The 19,586-nt window shown below is 38.7% G+C and overlaps 2 protein-coding genes across 2 annotated transcripts in view; one reads left to right on the forward strand and one right to left on the reverse strand.

Annotated features, from left to right (window-relative positions):
* Nucleotides 1-2,035: 2,035 nt before the first annotated feature.
* Nucleotides 2,036-19,586, forward strand: part of LOC139973530 (carnitine O-acetyltransferase-like) — a 71,628-nt gene continuing 54,077 nt past the window's right edge. The window contains exon 1 of the mRNA XM_071980272.1: nt 2,036-2,174. The gene's annotated coding sequence lies outside the window, so the exon portion shown is untranslated. The remainder of the gene's footprint in view (nt 2,175-19,586) is intronic.
* LOC139973528 (patched domain-containing protein 3-like) lies at nt 3,952-14,944 on the reverse strand. The gene is made up of 2 exons (XM_071980264.1): nt 13,406-14,944; nt 3,952-6,420 (listed from the first exon to the last, which is right to left on the reverse strand). The coding sequence occupies exons 1-2, from the start codon at nt 14,532-14,534 to the stop codon at nt 4,724-4,726; spliced, it is 2,826 nt and encodes a 941-aa protein (XP_071836365.1). The 5' UTR covers nt 14,535-14,944; the 3' UTR covers nt 3,952-4,723.

A 19,586-nucleotide genomic window follows, 5' to 3' on the forward strand; every position in this document is an offset into this window, starting at 1 on the left:
GAAAAATGACGATAGGCATCCATTCAAACACGGTGGTGAAACGGTTACAGAATTTCAGTAGAATCTCACGATCGCTATAGCTCAGCTGAAAGCTCTCAGCTAAGCTAACATGAAGTCTTCGCCCCTGGTTACCTTAATCAAGGGTGGCCGCGATATTCGTCCCTCTGCATATCGCGTGTCTAACAGCTGGACACACGATGCCAATAGACACATTGAAATACATACAATTTCGTACTGAAGGCCTGTACACTTTGAATGAGTTTTCCCAACCAAAGTCCTTTGTCAACGAAGTAATGAAAACGATTAGAAATCAGTTGAAAGAATCTCACGTAAGTTTATACATTCCACTAACTCATTCTATTCCATTCTTCAGGACCGAGTCACTATACTCTCCTTCCATCATCAATTCCTTCACACACTACATTTAGTTTTGCTTAGTAACTTCTGAGAAGTCAGTTTTAAGTTACTATGGGCAAGTTGGGTGGTTATTTCCGGAGCTGTTCTGGATGGCGAGATGCGAGAGTCTGGTTTTCGTGAGACATTACGGTAAGTTCTTTTGAGTAACTGTAGATATAATGGGGCTATCGTTTTGTTTGTAGCCTGAAGGAATGAGTTTTAGGTATTCCTTGGGATATAAAATATTGATATTTCAGGAATTTATTTAAAATACTTGAGTTAACACACATAGGTGATTGGCCCATTCCATCGAATAACATCACTTACAAATATACTTATATAACTTACATGTTTAATTACATAACTATCAGCATCACACACACACACCCTTTAAAATATAACGTTCTATGACTGTTGAGAACCCCCCTCCCCCCCCCCCTCCCCTTTCAATTTTATTTCAGAGTAGCCTACTTTTGCTGACGGGGTGATCGTTATAAAGTGACGTTGCGGTGATCCTGCTCACGCAACTTGATCAAACAGTCTTCGAACAGTCTTCATTTTACCTCAACTTGTAATAGTTTCTGCGACGCATATTCATACTACTTTTATTCTCATAGATACTTTCAAGAAAAGTCCGCCAACACAGAGAACCAAATCCTATAGTCACGCTTTTACGGCATCTAAGAGCCTGGGCACGGAAACCAATATACCAGTCCTTTTACGGCATCTAAGAGCCTGGGCACGGAAACCAATATACCAGTCACGCCTCTACGGCATCTAAGAGCTTGGGCACGGAAACCAATATACCAGTCCTTTTACGGCATCTAAGAGCCTGGGCACGGAAACCAATATACCAGTCCTTTTACGGCATCTAAGAGCCTGGGCACGGAAACCAGTCCAGTCACGCCTCTATGGCATCTAAGAGCCTGGGCACGGAAACCAATATACCAGTCCTTTTACGGCATCTAAGAGCCTGGGCACGGAAACCAATATACCAGTCACGCCTTTACGGCATCTAAGAGCCTGGACACGGAAACCAATATACCAGTCACGCCTCTATGGCATCTAAGAGCTTGGGCACGGAAACCAATACCAGTCACGCCTTTACGGCATCTAAGAGCCTGGGCACGGAAACCAATATACCAGTCCTTTTACGGCATCTAAGAGCCTGGGCACGGAAACCAATCCAGTCACGCCTGTATGGCATCTAAGAGCCTGGGCACGGAAACCAATCCAGTCACGCCTCTACGGCATCTAAGAGCCTGGGCACGGAAACCAATACCAGTCAAGCCTTTACGGCATCTAAGAGCTTGGGCACGGAAACCAATATACCAGTCCTTTTACGGCATCTAAGAGCCTGGGCACGGAAACCAATATACCAGTCCTTTTACGGCATCTAAGAGCCTGGGCACGGAAACCAATACCAGTCACGCCTCTACGGCATCTAAGAGCCTGGGCACAGAAACCAATACCAGTCACGCCTGTACGGCATCTAAGAGCCTGGGCACGGAAACCAATACCATTCACGCCTTTACGGCATCTAAGAGCCTGGACACGGAAACCAATACCAGTCACGCCTTTACGGCATCTAAGAGCCTGGGCACGGAAACCAATACCAGTCACGCCTGTATGGCATCTAAGAGCCTGGGCACGGAAACCAATACCAGTCACTCCTGTACGGCATCTAAGAGCCTGGGCACGGAAACCAATACCAGTCACGCCTTTATGGCATCTAGACTTTACCGATATGATCATGAAGCTTTTACATCTGCAGCCTGGTGAGTAACACGAGTATCTTAGAGTAATGATGCTGTTGCTACAATTAAATGCGAGTATTGAAACAGTCTTAAAGGAAAAGTAACGTATCGGTAAAACCACCTTCATTCCCGATAACTTTTAAATTAGCCCGTGAATAATGTTCGTACCTCGAACTCATACTACCCGTTTACCTTGCAGTCACTGGTGTTGAGAATTTAAGTAATTGATAACATGTCAGTGCTATGATGATTTTTGTTTGTGCAGCTTCAACCGTCTACCTTCACGTAAAACCAGTTAATTACATGTATATAACTGCGGGCTTCGGTATGACATGCTTTTTCACACTTTTGTTGTATATTTCTAACAGTTAAGCCGTTAAAATAAAGCTAATACTGACAAAAGATCCAATAAAGTAGTAAGTGACCCGAAACACGCCTTTCAAATGATGAAGAGAAGATGGACGGGTACATGGGTAGTCAATGTCCATTGGTGCAGATAGTGTCGCCTCGATGTATAACGCCACCACACTCGTATGAATGTCATTGCTCTAGGCCCTGGATATAATTACGTTTACACAGAACTCGAATCTTAGTGGATCCGGTTTAAGCAGACTGTGTTTCATGCTCTGTGAATAAAGATCTGTGACATTATAAAAACGTATCCATAGTTCTACCATGAGAGAATAAAAGGTATTCAAAGTTTGACTGCTGGTGACCCAGATGAACTTTAACCTCCACCAATTACAGTTGGTACAGTTGATGTATGTGTATATATTATAATAACGGAAAAAACAACTATGCTTCATTTAGAGAAAGGCTGGATCTCGAATAAGAAACATCAAAATAATAACTTAATGAGTGATTGGAAGTAAAAAAACCAATATTTGGATTTTGTTACTTTAATAAGAGAACAGTGTCAACATGTCAAATGCATTGAGTTTGTTTGTAACAGGTTTCTGCTGGATTAGCAGACGCTATGAGAGAAAATCCGGTTATTTTTTTGTCATCTGTATCGGATTGTTTTAATCCGATTCAGTCGTTCAAAATGGTGCTGTAGTATTTAAGTTCCTTGTCTAAATTTGTCCGTCCAAAATCATTTTGGCTTGTAGCAATGACTTGTAAATTCTTAATCGAGTAATTGGGGTGAGATGGGGGTGGGTGGGGGGGGGGGGGTTGATGTGATTCACAACAGATTGGCTTATATTCTTGGTTTTGATAGGCGATCTATGTTGAGTCATTCTCATTCTAAGATTGTTTTTCAACGCTCGAACATAATACAACGTTGCATTTGCTAAGGAATCTGCGGACAATTTTAGAGAGGCAGTTTATATCAATGGAATCGACAAGTGAGCACGTCTTGCAGATATGTGTACAACAGGGCAATGGTCCTGTATTTAATGTTTCGTTTGCCTTTGGTGAGGTGCTAACTAAAATGTCCCGTAGATTGCAAGGTCCTGTAAATGAAATGACACTAGGTGGTTCTGAGAATACTGACTGCAGTCGTTCGGTGCTTTGAAGTAAGTGAATATAGATAGACAGACAGACATATAGAGGGACAGCTAGGGACAGACATATAGAAGAAAGCTAGGGACAGACAGACATATAGAAGAAAGCTAGGGACAGACAGACAGATAGATATCATAATTGTAGTTTAATTAACGTTTATATATAATATAACAAACTAGTTAATAGAGTGATGTGCAAATAATACATAGGGTGTATGTCAGAAAAATGGTAAGTCAAAACGAACTAATTAAAAAATTAACAACCTGATGGGTGATACCCTGACCTCCCCTACCCCCCCACCCCCCCCCCCCTCCTCCCAAACAACTAAGAAAAATATGACTCCATTTCGGATGTATCGAAATTTCAATGTTCTTTCATACACAACACTGAAGACTAGATAAAGTCTACATGATGCATCATCGAGCCACACACCCTCGACTTTTGTTTATCGTTTTTTTTTCTTTATTTGTTACACTGTCTATTTCCTGTGATAGTGATGGGTGTCGCAAATACTGAATCCAAAATATTGAAGTTCTTAGCATGACATCAAGCAATGAACATGTGGCAGCACCCTGATACGATGTTTGCACAAAGACAATGTGAAGGCAATCACCTGTAGACCCGTAGCCGATGTTTCTGTCTTGAGATGGGAAAGGGGAACCGCAATTTAAGGAGGGGCACATAATTTGTGTCCTGCACCTGTACCATCGTTAGAGATAAAACATTGGGGGGACGTAACTATATAGCTTGGTTTTGGCCGGGGGACTTCAGTAGTATGCAAGGGGGAACGCCGTCTTAAATATCCCAGCCTAGTTACGGGCATAATGGCAATACTGTTGAAGTCAAAGGTATTGAGAATATTAATATCATGATATTATGCGATATGTCATCGAACAAGTGATAACGAGGATATTTAAAATATGTTTTCCCCCAAGTTGTATTTTGTATCTCTTGATATGGTAAGAGATATTCAAATCTCTGAAACTTTGGCAAATCGCTGTTTTATAGCCTACTCATACACGTTTATCGATTCCTGTTGTGTGGCTCAGTACTACATGTAGCCTCTACAGTGATGTTACAAGACTTTCTAACACTTCCTTCTCTTTAACTGGTAATATATTACTGTAACTTTTCGTTGACTTATTACTGACGCTAACAGGTCCAGTATTTCTTTTTTCACCAACTGGAATGAATCTTCCAAGTAAAGAGAGTATAACGGGTAAGAATAGAAGTCCATGGAGGGCGCCAATTGCCATGACAAGGAACAAAGTCTTGAAAAAGGTTCGAAATATGTATACATTTGCTGTTGACAGTGGAGCTATCGCTATCATTGACGATAGTGCGCTTTGAAAGATTGGTGCACCTAAATGACGTAATGCTTCAACAGCCCTTTTGGTTGGGTCCTTTTGCGTGGAAGATACGTACGCGTAAGTTATATGTGCAGAAAAGTCAACACTAAACCCGATGCAAAGCAGGATATTAATGACAGATACGATGTCTAACGTTACTCCCCATAAACTCATGTAACCTAAGACAGCGGCATCGATTGAAACAGCGCAGAGTGTAACTGAGACTGCGCAGATCGGATGAGGAATCATTACTATGGCAACGATGAACATACTCATCAATGCTATGGATATAGTCTGCAAAGTGTAAGAAATTAATCCCACATATGAATCATATACAAGAAACATTGGCGCAAACACAATAATACTTATACTGGTTTGTTCAGCTCTACTGCGAAAATCCATCATTAAATCTTTTTCACCAATGGCATTTTCGGCGCCATGGGTAGGCATCATTATTCGTGAGGTTTCAATGCCCATTATTTCTCCGTCTGTGGTCTTATTAAATACTATATCTAATTGAAAATGTCGGAATCTAAAATCTTCCAAAAATTCATCGGATAATATTTGCAAGAAGTCTTCTTTTGGCAATGGACCATTACTTAATCTACCAGATTCCGATAGATACCACACATAGGAACGTATCCATGATGTCGTGTACAAGCTTCCGTATGAAAAGTAGGACGCTTCTATATGCCTTGTTGCATCTTCAATGGTAGCTTGCACCTCGAAGTCCCAGTACTCCAAATCATCGGTGAAGGCGACATTAATCGGTGCACAAAAAGTAGTTAAATACTGATCGCGAACATTGTAAAATAACCAAGGGCTTGATTGATCCGGGGCCAAGTTATGGAGTCTCAAGCCTTCATTAACATTCAAACAACCATAGATAGATCCACTTAAGCACACGATTAAAAGGAAAATAGCAAACACTTTTGTAGGCCATTTGCCAACGAACGGACCGTAATAGTCAGTAAAAAAGGTAACTAGTGGGTGTTTAACATATCCACCCTTGTGACGAAGTCTATGTTTATGGTCACGTGGTACACCGCCAGCACAAAATATTCTGTAAAGACTATTCGGGGCTTCATCCTTTGGTTTGACTTTTTGAAAAGTTAAACAATGTCGGTTTTGTTCCTCTCTTTCTCCAGTTAGAGCTAGACAAGCTCCAAAAAATGTTATCTGATAAAAGTAAGCGAAAAACATGGCGACACCTGCATATATGCAAAACATTCGAACGGCTGGAATCGGGGTAGACGACCCAACTAAGAAGGCGAGGATATCTGTTAGGTTGGTGATGGTAATAGAGACTGCTGCTTCTGAATAGGTCCTACCCATACGGTCCTCGACAGGAATATAAAGACTATTCTTTCGCCAGGCTGCTACCATGATGAACATATCATCGACACCAACACCTACAGAGAGGTTGAAAGAAAAGAAATGTTGTAGTAATCATAGAAAGAAACGTATCCACGAGAATAATGATAAATATAAACAGAAAAGGACTCATCAGAACTGAATCTTTTACTTCCAAAGTAGAAATATAATGAAGAACTAAGCGAAATCAGTTACCTTCAGTGTATAAGTATTTTTACTATTGGCATAGCGACCATATTTTTACATTATTTTCACATGGAAAATGGGTGGAAAATTGAATCTATATATACTCCGAAAGTTGTTTACACAAAAACTCCCTGGTGTAATTTAAAGAGCACTCATTTCCGATTGATCGATTAAATCAACTGCTCATTTTGCTACCTGGTCACATAGGCTCGGCCATGTCAAGCCCACATCCCTGTTATAAAGGACTTGTGACGAATTCCTTTATAAACAAACTATTTTTTTACTTTAGTCTTAGTTACTGACGCATGGAATTCCTCTATGGGGAAAACAATATAAACTTGTTCGAGTCACTTAACCCTCGAACTATTTGGAAATTAACGTTAACTTTCGTTCACCGAATAGATTACATAATGCAAAGCTGCATGCCACATAATACATTTTGTTACTAAACCTTTAAAACATAACAGTTCGAAGAACTAAGCCCATCATTTATCATGTTGAATTCCTTTATAAACACACACATACACATCGTTCTGTTTTTCACGCGGTACTGGAAGATAGAGATTAGACTACATTCACATAATAGCGGATTTCATTTAAGCAAGGATTATGTCTCCATTTTGGTAACTTTCAGACAAATCGCGCCGTTTGGTTCGAAGCTACTTACGCGCATGCGCTAATGTACCTGCTTACATGTTTGTTTACAAATGCATTAAGATTTGTCACTTTCTTTCAGTATGAATCAGTGGCGTAGGAAGGTACTTTTGAGTGGGGGGCTGAAGACTGATGACCGGCCTGGGGGAGGGGTCTAAGGGGAGGGGGTGTCCCCCTCCCCTTTGGATTTTTTTTGCATTTCCATGTGGCCTCAGATGCAATTTGGTGCAATATAGCACACTTCAACACCCACTCCATTTTGTAAATAATTTTGCATTTTCACCTGGCCTTAGATGCAATTTGGTGCTCCAAATGAGATTTTTTTCTGATTTGGAAATGAAAAAGGGGTTTTCTGACTTGCTGAGCGGGGGGGCGGAATGATACTTCCGCCCCCCATATTTTTCACTGGGGGGGCTGGCGCCCCCCAGCCCCCCCGGTTCCTACGCCCTTGGTATGAATATACAGGGTATTTACTCCATGACAACAAACTATATCAGTTAAGACTGCCAGAGAGCGTTTTACTTAGGCTAGGCCGAAATATATGCACATCGAATATTGTCTATAGGCCTATGTGTCTATGTCAAGGAAGTCGTATACAGAAGTTCAGAGCTAAGTTTTCGAATTCGTTTCGAAACTTTGACAACCTCAATGCAACACATAATTAGTGGGACTCACGAACGAATTAAATAATTTCGTCCTTAACTCCAGCCCCCCCCCCCGACCCCACACCATATCATGCGCAACGCCAACAATACAAAAAGACCAAGGTTTAACCCATTTCTGAACACAGTTACTAAATCAAATAAAGATAAAAACTGTTAGCAAACTGCTGATCTGTTGCAAGAAGCCTGTGTAGGTAAATATATTAATGTGAGAGGGGCAGGACGTTTCGACCTTGGCGGGATCTTCTTCAGAGGCTAGCTGCCAAGTAAACAGAGTTAAGACAAATTTAAAACAGACAGATAGACATACAGCTGAATTTCTAAAGATCAATTTTAATTGTAATTTAAAATGTCAGTACAAACACAAAACATCCATTGAGCAGAACATCCACCAGGACAAGTGAATTGATTAAATGTACACGCATACGGTACTCGACATGCTTGAATGTAAAGAAAAATAACAACACAAATATATCAATTATATTTTTGGCTTTGTTTGAAGAGATTTTATTGACAGTTGTACCCGCTTGCGATTACATCACGCTTTTAGAATATTGGAACAAAACTTAATATGGGTTTGATTGGAAGGCTATAATGTATGCTATAGCTCTGAGCCATCGGGCACTGCCAGATTGTCCGAGCGGTCAGTCCGCCCCATCAAAACACTACTTTATATAACATACACTTCATGAATGTTGCGTCGATATGTTCGGATGAGAAAAAACTTAGCTTGTAAACACAACCAACTGTTTCAGCCTTAGTCGTTGTGACAGGGCGTTAACTATTAGTTGCAGAGCAATATCCAACATAGGCCTATGCTATAATACTGTAAATACACTGTTAGAGTTATACAATATAGATGGGATGTGTAAGACAGATATGCAGTAATATCTTAAACAATTTGAACTGCGAGAACACGACTGCAGTGAGATATGGTTTGTAATTACGGTATGTGCAGCATTATGTTCCCCTTCTAGAGGAATCGTGATACACACCTAACGATTGTCACAATCTCCATGCAAGGGGAATGGGCTTGAGAGCGGATCAGTTGGTTCGTTGTTTGGTTTTTTCGTGGTGACTTTTCCTAAAAAGTACCACGGAATGTTATATCGTATTATGTATTACATGGATTGTTGGCTAAACACTGGCGTACGTCACTTGACGGAACTAAGCATAACGAGTATAGTCCAGATGTAAGTTTGATTGACTAATGAAGAAAGAACAAATATTAAGCATCTTGGTGTAATTTGCATATTAATACAATTCCCATACATAATGTCTTTGGGATATCGATTGTCATAGTTTGTACAATAAGCACATGCAGTGAACTTGAAGCAAACATCTGTATACTGTTAGAGCTACACGTGACACTGGCAGCAATTTGTTCATTTTCTCACTTTTCTGTGTGGATCTTGGACTGGATTTGTTTTTTACCTATAGATATGTGAATTTAGTTAATCAATACCCAATGAATGTATAGTGTGCATAGGTCTATATTACATTCATTATGATAATGCATCCCAAGTTGAAGAATAAAAATAGATGTACATTTTTAAGAAAACCATAAAACAATTTTGTCAGAGTGCATGCATCTGTGACATCACCCCTGTTTGCTTCAAATCCACTTTGTTACAAAACATGTCAACTTGAAATGCATATCTTATCTCAAAAATGATCATATGAAGTGTATACAAACAAATGTTCCTATATACATCAGCCATAGAGACATTTTCACCCTTGCTATCCTTTTAAGTTATTCAACGGTATCATTCAAAATGATCTTGAAGTTCGTTGATGATAATTTACGTACAAGCAAAAAGTTTAATTACAATGTTATCGCACGTTCAAATATTTATGTAGAGATATTTGAGTTTGTTTAGCCGTATTTCTTTCAACTTTTGAATTTGTTTTTGTCTTTCTTACGAAAACTGACATATGTATATATGAAAGTCATCTTCTAACTTTTATGGTCAAGTCCTTCTCTGAATAAAACAACAGATGAGCAATCTGACAAATATTTAATTAAAGATGGACATTAGCCTTTGACCTTATCGTAGGTCAAACAGCAAAGTAGCAGCTGTTTTAAACTCATTCAGTAACACTGTGAGGCCGAAATTCGTTCTTTAATTAAAGCTTGCGAATCATTGCGTTTTGAGGCTAAATCAGTACACAATGCAACTATATAACGTGTGATTATGATTCCGTATCGTGTATAGATGGTATATAACAAGTGACGTTTCTTTACATGTGGTCTTGAAGCAAACGTTTGGATTTAAATCTGTTAAATCTTGGGGAGGGGTGGGGTGGGGTGGGTGGGGTGGGGTGGGGTGGGGTGACTTGAATGGCACTGTACGAACGTGACTTAGAATTGAGGAGAAAACAAATTTCACTCTAAAACAACACTATCATTTCAATTATTGGAATGTTTTCAGCAAAACTACACTTTTCACTACAACAAAATTCTGTAACAGTGTCAACTATCATGCGACCAATGCCGAGATATTTACCTTTCTCTTTATTTTGATAGAACCTAGATAGAGGTGGACATAGGGTTAGGATACGGTGAGACGGGGGTGTTAGGATTCACTGGTTACTTCTGTTAAGAAGTTAACCAATGTCTTCATATCTTCTATGACCGGAGTAGAAATAACTTGAAAGCCCCCGAATGGAATATGTTTATAGATAAGTTTGTAGTCAGTCGTATCCAGTCATGTATGGTACCAAGGTGATCTTAGTCAAGTTCCGAACAAAATGTTGTAATGAAGTATTTCATTGTGTCCACTGATGTGACTACACTGTGTGGACGTTTATGTATAGTCTCCAATAACATGTCAAGTTAGACCTATATATCTTTGCCATGATCACATTGCATGCAAAACCCTTTTCAACTATGATTCCGCCTATTTAACATTCAAACATCTCGCTATATTTATAGGCTATGTTGATATTTGTGGCGAAGCCATTTGACTTGAGTAGTTCTGGTGTTGCCGTTTGTAAACAATGAATACATTTCACTGTAAAACTTTGGTAGACGCAAAACTGTTGCGTTCGCGTGAAACAATCCGCAATGCTTAGCTATATTCTTTGCTTGTTTCCCTTCATAAACTATAAACTACATTTCTCGCCTACAAATGTCAGGTATAGGAGCTATGTAAGTCCCACAGTAACACCAAAAAGTTCACAAGGGTTGAACGCCCATTGTTTATGGAGTGACATATGCAGATGAGTTCACATGAATAGCAACACGCACTTCAACAGCAAACTCATCACTAATATTCATACGTTATGGCATCTATAATTATATTTATATATATATATATATTATATATATATATATATATATATATATGAATAGGGCTAAATAGATACACAGCGTATAATGCTATGCATGTATAGACCTACCATATAGTATCTGCTCGCTTTGTCTAGGTAGGGAGTTGTAGTGGAACAGCTCCCTGGGTCAACAAACTATTCGCTCGCAAACACAATTACAACACACTCATCAGAACAATACTAAACAGCGTATACCAGACTTGAACAATCCCCGCGTTAACCTTAAAATGAAAAACAAAGAGTTTCAATAAAAGCCGTTAAAAATATTTTCAAAAACATCTGGTGCAGTAGAATAATACCACGTACGTGTTGAGATTAACTCTAGCTCTTGACAATCAATAGTAGCTTTTTCCAATTATTTTTGTATAGGAATAAAAAGGATAGTATAGTTGGAAAATAGAATAAAAGAGAACAGTATCGTGACCAATTGCAACGAACACGGATTAAACTTTGCGCTAGTGTTGTATACACGAAAGTAGGTTTGATACCTAGCACATCAGGTAGGCCTACAGGCGGGGTGTGGGGGGGGGGGCATAAAGTACCCCAATAAACCTTCAGCTTCACCTCAAAAAACAGATTCACATATATGAGGATGGGAGAAGAGGTGGACGAGGTGGGAGGGGGAGGGGTGGGAATATGGGGAGGGGGACTGGGGTTACACATATGACATTTATAGGAAATGTTCTGTCGTAATGAACTACAAAGATATGTAATGCGGGTTCTTTTACGATAAGCACAAAACGTAGGTCATATAGAATCTAACGTGTTTACAGGTGTTTATTGCTTGTTTATTGTTGATATCCTATTTAATATGCAACGTGGACTCATAGTCGTACGGGACTGTCCCAATTTGGGGGTGGGGTCGGGCAGAAAGTTTTGCCCGAATTTTGAAACCTTCCCGAATTTTCGAAACTTACTACACCAGCCGCATGAAACATTCCTTTGTCACATCGTGAATGGGTTGCAGTCCTGGGGGAGGGGGTCTGAGGGTATTTCTCATTGTGTGTCGAAATATTCAGGCAAGATACGTTGACGATTCGGGCAAGAATGGGGAACGATTCCGGCAAGAATTGTGAACGATTTGGTGAAGTATCGGTAATGGTTTGGGCAAGAATCGGGAAAGTTGGGCATAAATCGGGCAATTTTAAATTGAATTTCATGTTTTGTCCAGAGGCTGCCCGAGTTTTGTAACATCTTTTGCCCGAATTTTGAATGCCTAATTTTTTGGGGGGAGGGGAGTCCCCCCCCGTCCCCCCCCCCCACACCCGCCTCGTGAAATGATGTACAATTTTATATTTTAGTATTTTAATTTTCCTCAGACCTCAGTCTCACCATGGATGTGACATCATCTGCATGTCACAATACGATTATGCACAAAACTTACGATATATTTGTATAGTTACCATACCATAATTAAAATAAGTTTTAAATCCACCCGAAAAGTTAACCTTCGTAGAGAAGATTCCCTACTATTTTAAATTGAATTTCATGTTTTGTCCAGAGGCTGCCCGAGTTTTGTAACATCTTTTGCCCGAATTTTGAATGCCTAATTTTTTGGGGGGAGGGGAGTCCCCCCCCGTCCCCCCCCCCCACACCCGCCTCGTGAAATGATGTACAATTTTATATTTTAGTATTTTAATTTTCCTCAGACCTCAGTCTCACCATGGATGTGACATCATCTGCATGTCACAATACGATTATGCACAAAACTTACGATATATTTGTATAGTTACCATACCATAATTAAAATAAGTTTTAAATCCACCCGAAAAGTTAACCTTCGTAGAGAAGATTCCCTACTAAAGAAACTATTTTGGGGGAATGTTTGCAGTTGTCATCGTTCTTTTTCGACATTCTACTGTCACCCTCGGGACGGACGGATGGACGGAGGTATAAATTGCTACCGACTCAGTGCAGGCGGCGGCGCAGTTGGTGCCTCGGGCGAAGCTAGAATATTTCGCGACCAAGAGGAAATCGTAGCCTTCGGCAAATCAGACCATGGAGCTATAAACAGATAGCTCCATGCTCAGAGTAGCCGCGCTTTCGATGTCAGCCTTCTTATTGCCGTTTTTAATAGTATTCCACAATGTCCGCGTGGGCCTAAAGTATATAACGTAGATACTACGTACCATAGGCTAACTAAAATACTATTGAATACTATGTTAAACCTTGTTACATATTAACTTACCTATGACAAGGAAAGGCATCATGGCGACGATTTCATTAAATTGAATGCTACAAAAAGCAAGTAGACCAACTGCAGACATAATGGCAAACCCAGCCGATATAACCCCCATTAGCCCGAGAATAGGTCTGCTCACAACCCAGTCCGTCGTAACCAAGGAAATTACAGCGAACAACGCTAACATGCTAAAGGTAGCCACAAATCTCGGTATAACCCTTGTGCTCGCTTCGTTTATTTCTTCAGCTAAGCTATATGAGAAGGCAAAATATATTTCAACATGTTTAGCTTGAGTTTGCATTTCACGTAGATGTTTTTCAGCAGTTTGTTCCCACTTCAATGCAATATCTTCCCTTTCAGGTGACCCAGTCGCCACAAAGTAGTACATGTAAGTCCCCTCGGCACTTTGGATTGGAATTTTGGGCGGTTTAGGTGCATCTTTGTTCTCCAGGAAATAACTTTGGTTATCCATTTTGATTCCTAATAATTGATGAGCAATGAACAATTCTTGACCATTAGGGAGCGAAATTGATGGATATGTTAACGGTGGTACTGGCCCACCGAGATGAATATGTTGATGTAGCATGGTAAAAAGTTCGTTACCAACGCACTGATTCAACCACCTCATACACAAATCTTGATACGTCCAGTTGGTAGCAGTACCGTTAAGGTCCACTTCGAATTCAAACGTTAACATTTTCTCGTGAATTGATAGAACTTCTTTTAACACTTCCGGTTTTAATATACTCGTTCCATTTTTAGGCAAAATAATAGTTTCGCCATGTTTTAGGTAAGAAGAGAGAATCCTATCGGGAATAAATTCAACTCCTTCATCGCCAATCAGAAACCTTTCCTCCAAGGCAGCTTTGTCTTTGATCCCAGGCGTTCCGAGTGGCGTGAATAAATATTCCAAATCTTCATTTATATCGAAAAATAATAATCCAGATGTCAATATTACATTTATACAAATAGATAGCACGAGAACTTTCCTTCTGTGTCTGTACACAAAAGTGCCAATATCGTGAAAAGTACTACTAAACCAATTGTCCACGCATCTAAGTTGATCCGCTGAGCAGCATTTTCTTGCCTTTTTCTCGCCTTCTTCTCCTTCTGTTATCTTCTCTTCAGCGTACATTTTTGTTTCGAAATTTACTTGTCTCGTAAAAAACTCTCCAAGAATTTCTTATTTTGTGGGTAATATTCCAACCGATTACTGCGTGGCATACGGAGGGGATAACCTAGTCTATTTGCGTGGCTATACGAAGTTGGGAATCCCGCACATGACTGCTCACGGTCAATACCAATTGTAGTGCGCATGCATACGGAAGCTTTAAAGTGCCATCAACATAAGAAGACTTTGCCTCAATAAGTCAACATTTTTCAGTAAATTGTTTAGATAACAAGATCATATCTTATCAAAAATCAGACAAATGTTGAATTGACGAGATACGATAAGTTGTCAATTAAACATTTTGCAGAAAATTATCCAATTGCTCAGTTAAAGCAACTGAGCAATCCAACATTTTCCTGATTTTTGATAAGATATTGTCTTGTTATCGAAACAATTTACTGAAAAATGTCAACTCATGGGCAAAATTTTTCTTATGTTGGTGGCACTTTTAAGCTTCCATAGATACGCGATGTATCTGTGATGGCACACTGTAAGCTTGACCAATGAATGAGTTGCCCTGAATATACTTCATGGCTCGCCCGTGTGTACCCTGCAGAAATGTGTAGAGGTATCGCAGAGGCGGTATTTAGCGCGATTATACTCGACCGAGTATAAATAGTGACGTGTGCGTAATTAAAAGAGAAAAAGACAATATCTGTGGTTCCTCCCGCCGCGGCATCTGTGGAAGAGACCTCGAAGACAAATAAATGTGATCCATTAATCTTTTAATTATCTCGGCTTTTGATTGGCTAATCGCACTTCGTTTGTTCTTTCTATTAATTTTGAACTTTGGTCAATTTCGCGTGGCAAGATATGATAATTAGATAAAATTCTTAGATTTGGTCAGGTCAAAGTGTAACGGTATGGCACATCGTCAAGCTGAGAATAGGCCTATTCGTACGTGTTGTAGTACGTTAAATAACATCACACACACTCTCATACTCAAATAGGGACCCTATTACCGATATTCAATTAAATGGTAATCATTAATTGAGAAAAAAAAATACAAATTGAAAGCTTAAAACAAAAACAAGTTTTACAAGAAACTTGGTTAGGGTATCATCGGGGAGGGGTTAGTGAGGCACATATGTATATATGTATATATGTGTATCATTACAGTGCCGTTAATGATGCTATCATATAACATTATGCAAACCCCATTCGCCCACCCCCCCCCCCCCCAGTACTCTTCTCCCTCCTAATGACGGCAAAGTAACGTATAGTAATAGCTTACACACGTTTTATCAACTCACTATACTATATGAGAACCAGACACTGAATTGGGGCGTAAGGCAATATATATGATTTAGCATAAATTGATCTTCTAACTATAGATTATTAGCACAATTATTTTACTAAAATTGGTATATGGGGTTAGGAAAGCAACTTTGGTAGAAACCTGAGGCGTAGATATGTTTCCATTATCACTATAGATTTTTTTAAGCATTGAGGAAGCTATCCACTCTTGTTTAGTCATCTCGTTAAAATGTCAACTTCGTTTTGTATGGTAAGTTGGAAATAGAAATGCACAACATGTAAGTCGTGCGGTGATTCTACCTTGTACCTTTATTCGTTTAGTTTCATTTTGCAGTCTCAATAAATTCCGTGCTGTACATTCCTCTTCTCATTTACCCCCCCCCCCCCCATCCTTCCCTTTCCTCCTGGTGCTCTTAATGCTTGTAGTAGGTGTATCCCGAAAGCTAGAAAACAATGGTTGCTATAAGCAAAATGACAAGGGCATGCCCTACATACATTGAACTTCCTAATTAAAAACAATCAAATACAATTACATACCGTTAATCTTAAATATGCATTGTTTCATTATCATTGTATAGACAAATTAATTTGCTTTGAAGAGTCTCGACATGTTTGCGCTGATTAGCTTCGTAATGATTACAAGTTACAAGGTCGATCGAAAGTTTAAACTTTAAATGGGATGTGTGCATGGTTACAGACGTGCAAATCTTGAACGTAAGCTTGGTTAGATTTCGGCAGTAGAATTACCATACCATTTCCCATTTACACACACACCCACACACACACACACATATATATATATATATATATACATATATATCTATATATGTGTGTGTATGTTTGTGTGTAAATATATATATAAGGTCCACAGTCATTGCGCCCACTCCAACACGGGTATAGCCAGCAAGAAAAGGGTGACGGAGACCCCGTGATCACTCCTAAGAACTGTCATTCCACCCCTGCTGTCTCCCCGCCACCATACTCTGTTTAACTTATTGTCATTACTGCCATATAAGGTCAGTAATTCTTTTAAATCAGCCTATGGACGAACTTACAATTCTTCCATAACAGGTGCAATTATAATGATCTCGTCTACTTTGCATACAAGTATCAGGGTGGTTTTATTACAATAGTCATCAAATGCTAATTTGGCTATACCAAATAGTATTACTTAGTTGCACCATATCGTATTAGATGGCTAAGGCCTATATATGTTGGGTCCCATCTGGACAGATTGATCTTTCCTCTTATTAGATATGTATGTACCTTTATAGTTATGCAAAGATACACGTTGGCCTACAGCCGCCTATACCAACAGAAGGTGCATGCAACGCTCTTACGAGGGTAATAAAATAGACTTGTTATAATGAACTATATCGTACGATATAACAGGCTAAATACAGGAGTTGTATTCCTATGTTTGTTCTACTCACGAGAGGATCTTAATGAACGATTCTTAATTACTCTGTAAGCACAAGGCGGCAAAATATCAGAGTAACCGCCAGACTCTATTGTTTGCATTGAATACACACATTAAGGGCTAAAAATTAATATTTATCTTTGTTGAAACACCCTTTATTAAACAAACATTGGTTGCAATGGGCACTGCATTTTACGGAACGAATTTGTACGTTCACTTAACCCCCTTTACCTTCCCCTCCTTATGGCCGATGGGACCACGTATGGATTATAAAATGGAGTTTTGTTAGTTCATAAGCATATTCCAATGGCTATTGTATGCATTTCACGTTAAAGTTATTCCATTGTAAACGATGTATTAACAAATATATTACGGGGTTAACTATTGAGGTGATCCATATATCAGTTGGTAATATCTAAGCCTACAGTGGAATGACGACATTCCTTACTGGTTTCGAACCTCTGGACATACAATCAGCGTCCATTGCCTACTTAGGGTTAGGGTGTCCGCATATACAGTTCGAGGCCCGGGTTCGAATCCCGGCGGAAGCTGGAAGGTTTTCACCGTACTTGTTTTCAACTCATTACAATTTCATATACATAAAATAAAGTATATTAATATATTGATTATATATATATTTATATATATATATATATGTATATATATATATATGTATATATATATATGTATATATATATATATATATATGTATATATATATATATATATATATGTATATATATATATATATATATATATATATATATATATATATATATATATATATATATATATATGTATATAATAATAATAATACCATACATTAATCACTATACATTAATCACACACTCAAGCAAAGTAGATAATTTAGCATTCAGTATGTAGGCCTATTGCAAAGGCAATGATGGTTATAATACGAAATTAAAGTGACATACATCATATGAAATACTTTAATTTGAATAGTAATAACGGACCGAATTCATTCATTTCCCAATGGACTAAACTCTACAAACAAAACCCAATCACTCGGTTAATTTAACTGATAAATCCAAAACCTTCGGCGCTCCATAGAAACACCCATCGACCATGAAAGTCAACATTGATGTAATGCCCAACAGCGTTTCCTTCTCGTCGTTTTTATTTGTTACTCTATTTTAATTTTCCCCGCCACCGTTGATCCATTTTATGCCTCAAAGATTCCTGCAGCGTATTTCTATTGACTCTCTCTCTGCCACAAGAGCTTCCGATTATGTTTGATCTCTGTAAAAGGAAATTCGCCCGTAATCTCTTCAAATGCATTAAAAGGAGTTCCTTAATGCTATGCAAATAACCGCAAAGAAGTCAAGATTAGCCGCTTCATATGCAGTCAGATTTTATGAAAATTAATTTTACCTCGTCGAATGGTGAGTCAATCGTGCGTTTATCTTTGTAGCAGACTGATGTTGGAAAATATTATACGCAGGGAGCCCTTCTCCAGATAGACTGAGAGAACTGATATGCTTAGTAAGTTAGTCTGTTTTGACTAAAACATGCATGCGTTTCGTTGGCAGGCATTACATTTATTATCAATTTACTAGTTATGTTAGCAATATATTCATGCATTCGAAGAATTTGCAGGTTCTGTATAACTCTGGAATAAATATTCCTACAGTTTTTTCTTCAGTTTCAATCTTAAACTTTTTAGATCCCGGTGCATAAGTATTGAAACGAATCATCTTTGAAATTCGCGAATGGATACTGATAATTAGTACATTGGATTCATTTCCTCTAACAAGAAATTATGTCAATTCCCTTTTTGATCGATATCTTTCTTTGAGAAATTCACAACGATCTACAACAAAGAGGAAAAAACGGATTAAGTGCATATCAAGTTTTGTTGGATATTTAACCGATAATTAATGTTCAAATTATTCTGGATGATTTTTCGTTGGAATTTGGCGTAATCAGAATCGTTTCATTCTTGCGGACTTATATTTGGAATTATATTTGGAAGTAAGAAAATATTAGTCAAACCAAATCTAGACACATTCGACACCCGAAAGAGATTCTCTGTAAAAGAACCCATCATTCGTTCGGACTTAATCGCAATTTAAAGGGTAATTCTTGAATTCGGATGGAAAGTAATTACACTTTTTTGCAGGCTTGTGGACATTTCCATTTTAAATGAGAATCCTTGCATTCATGTTCTCTCCATTTTATTTCTTTTTCTTGAACATTTGTTTTGATCTACGCCTAATTATAGATGTATGAAATCATCCTTAGTAACAATTCCGTGTCATCTCATTTACTTTGAAAATTAGAAACTTGGAAAGAACTTGTGGAAGTACCTTAACACACATT

The sequence above is a fragment of the Apostichopus japonicus genome, chromosome 9, assembly GCF_037975245.1.
Source record: "Apostichopus japonicus isolate 1M-3 chromosome 9, ASM3797524v1, whole genome shotgun sequence".
NCBI classification, from domain to species: domain Eukaryota; kingdom Metazoa; phylum Echinodermata; class Holothuroidea; order Aspidochirotida; family Stichopodidae; genus Apostichopus; species Apostichopus japonicus.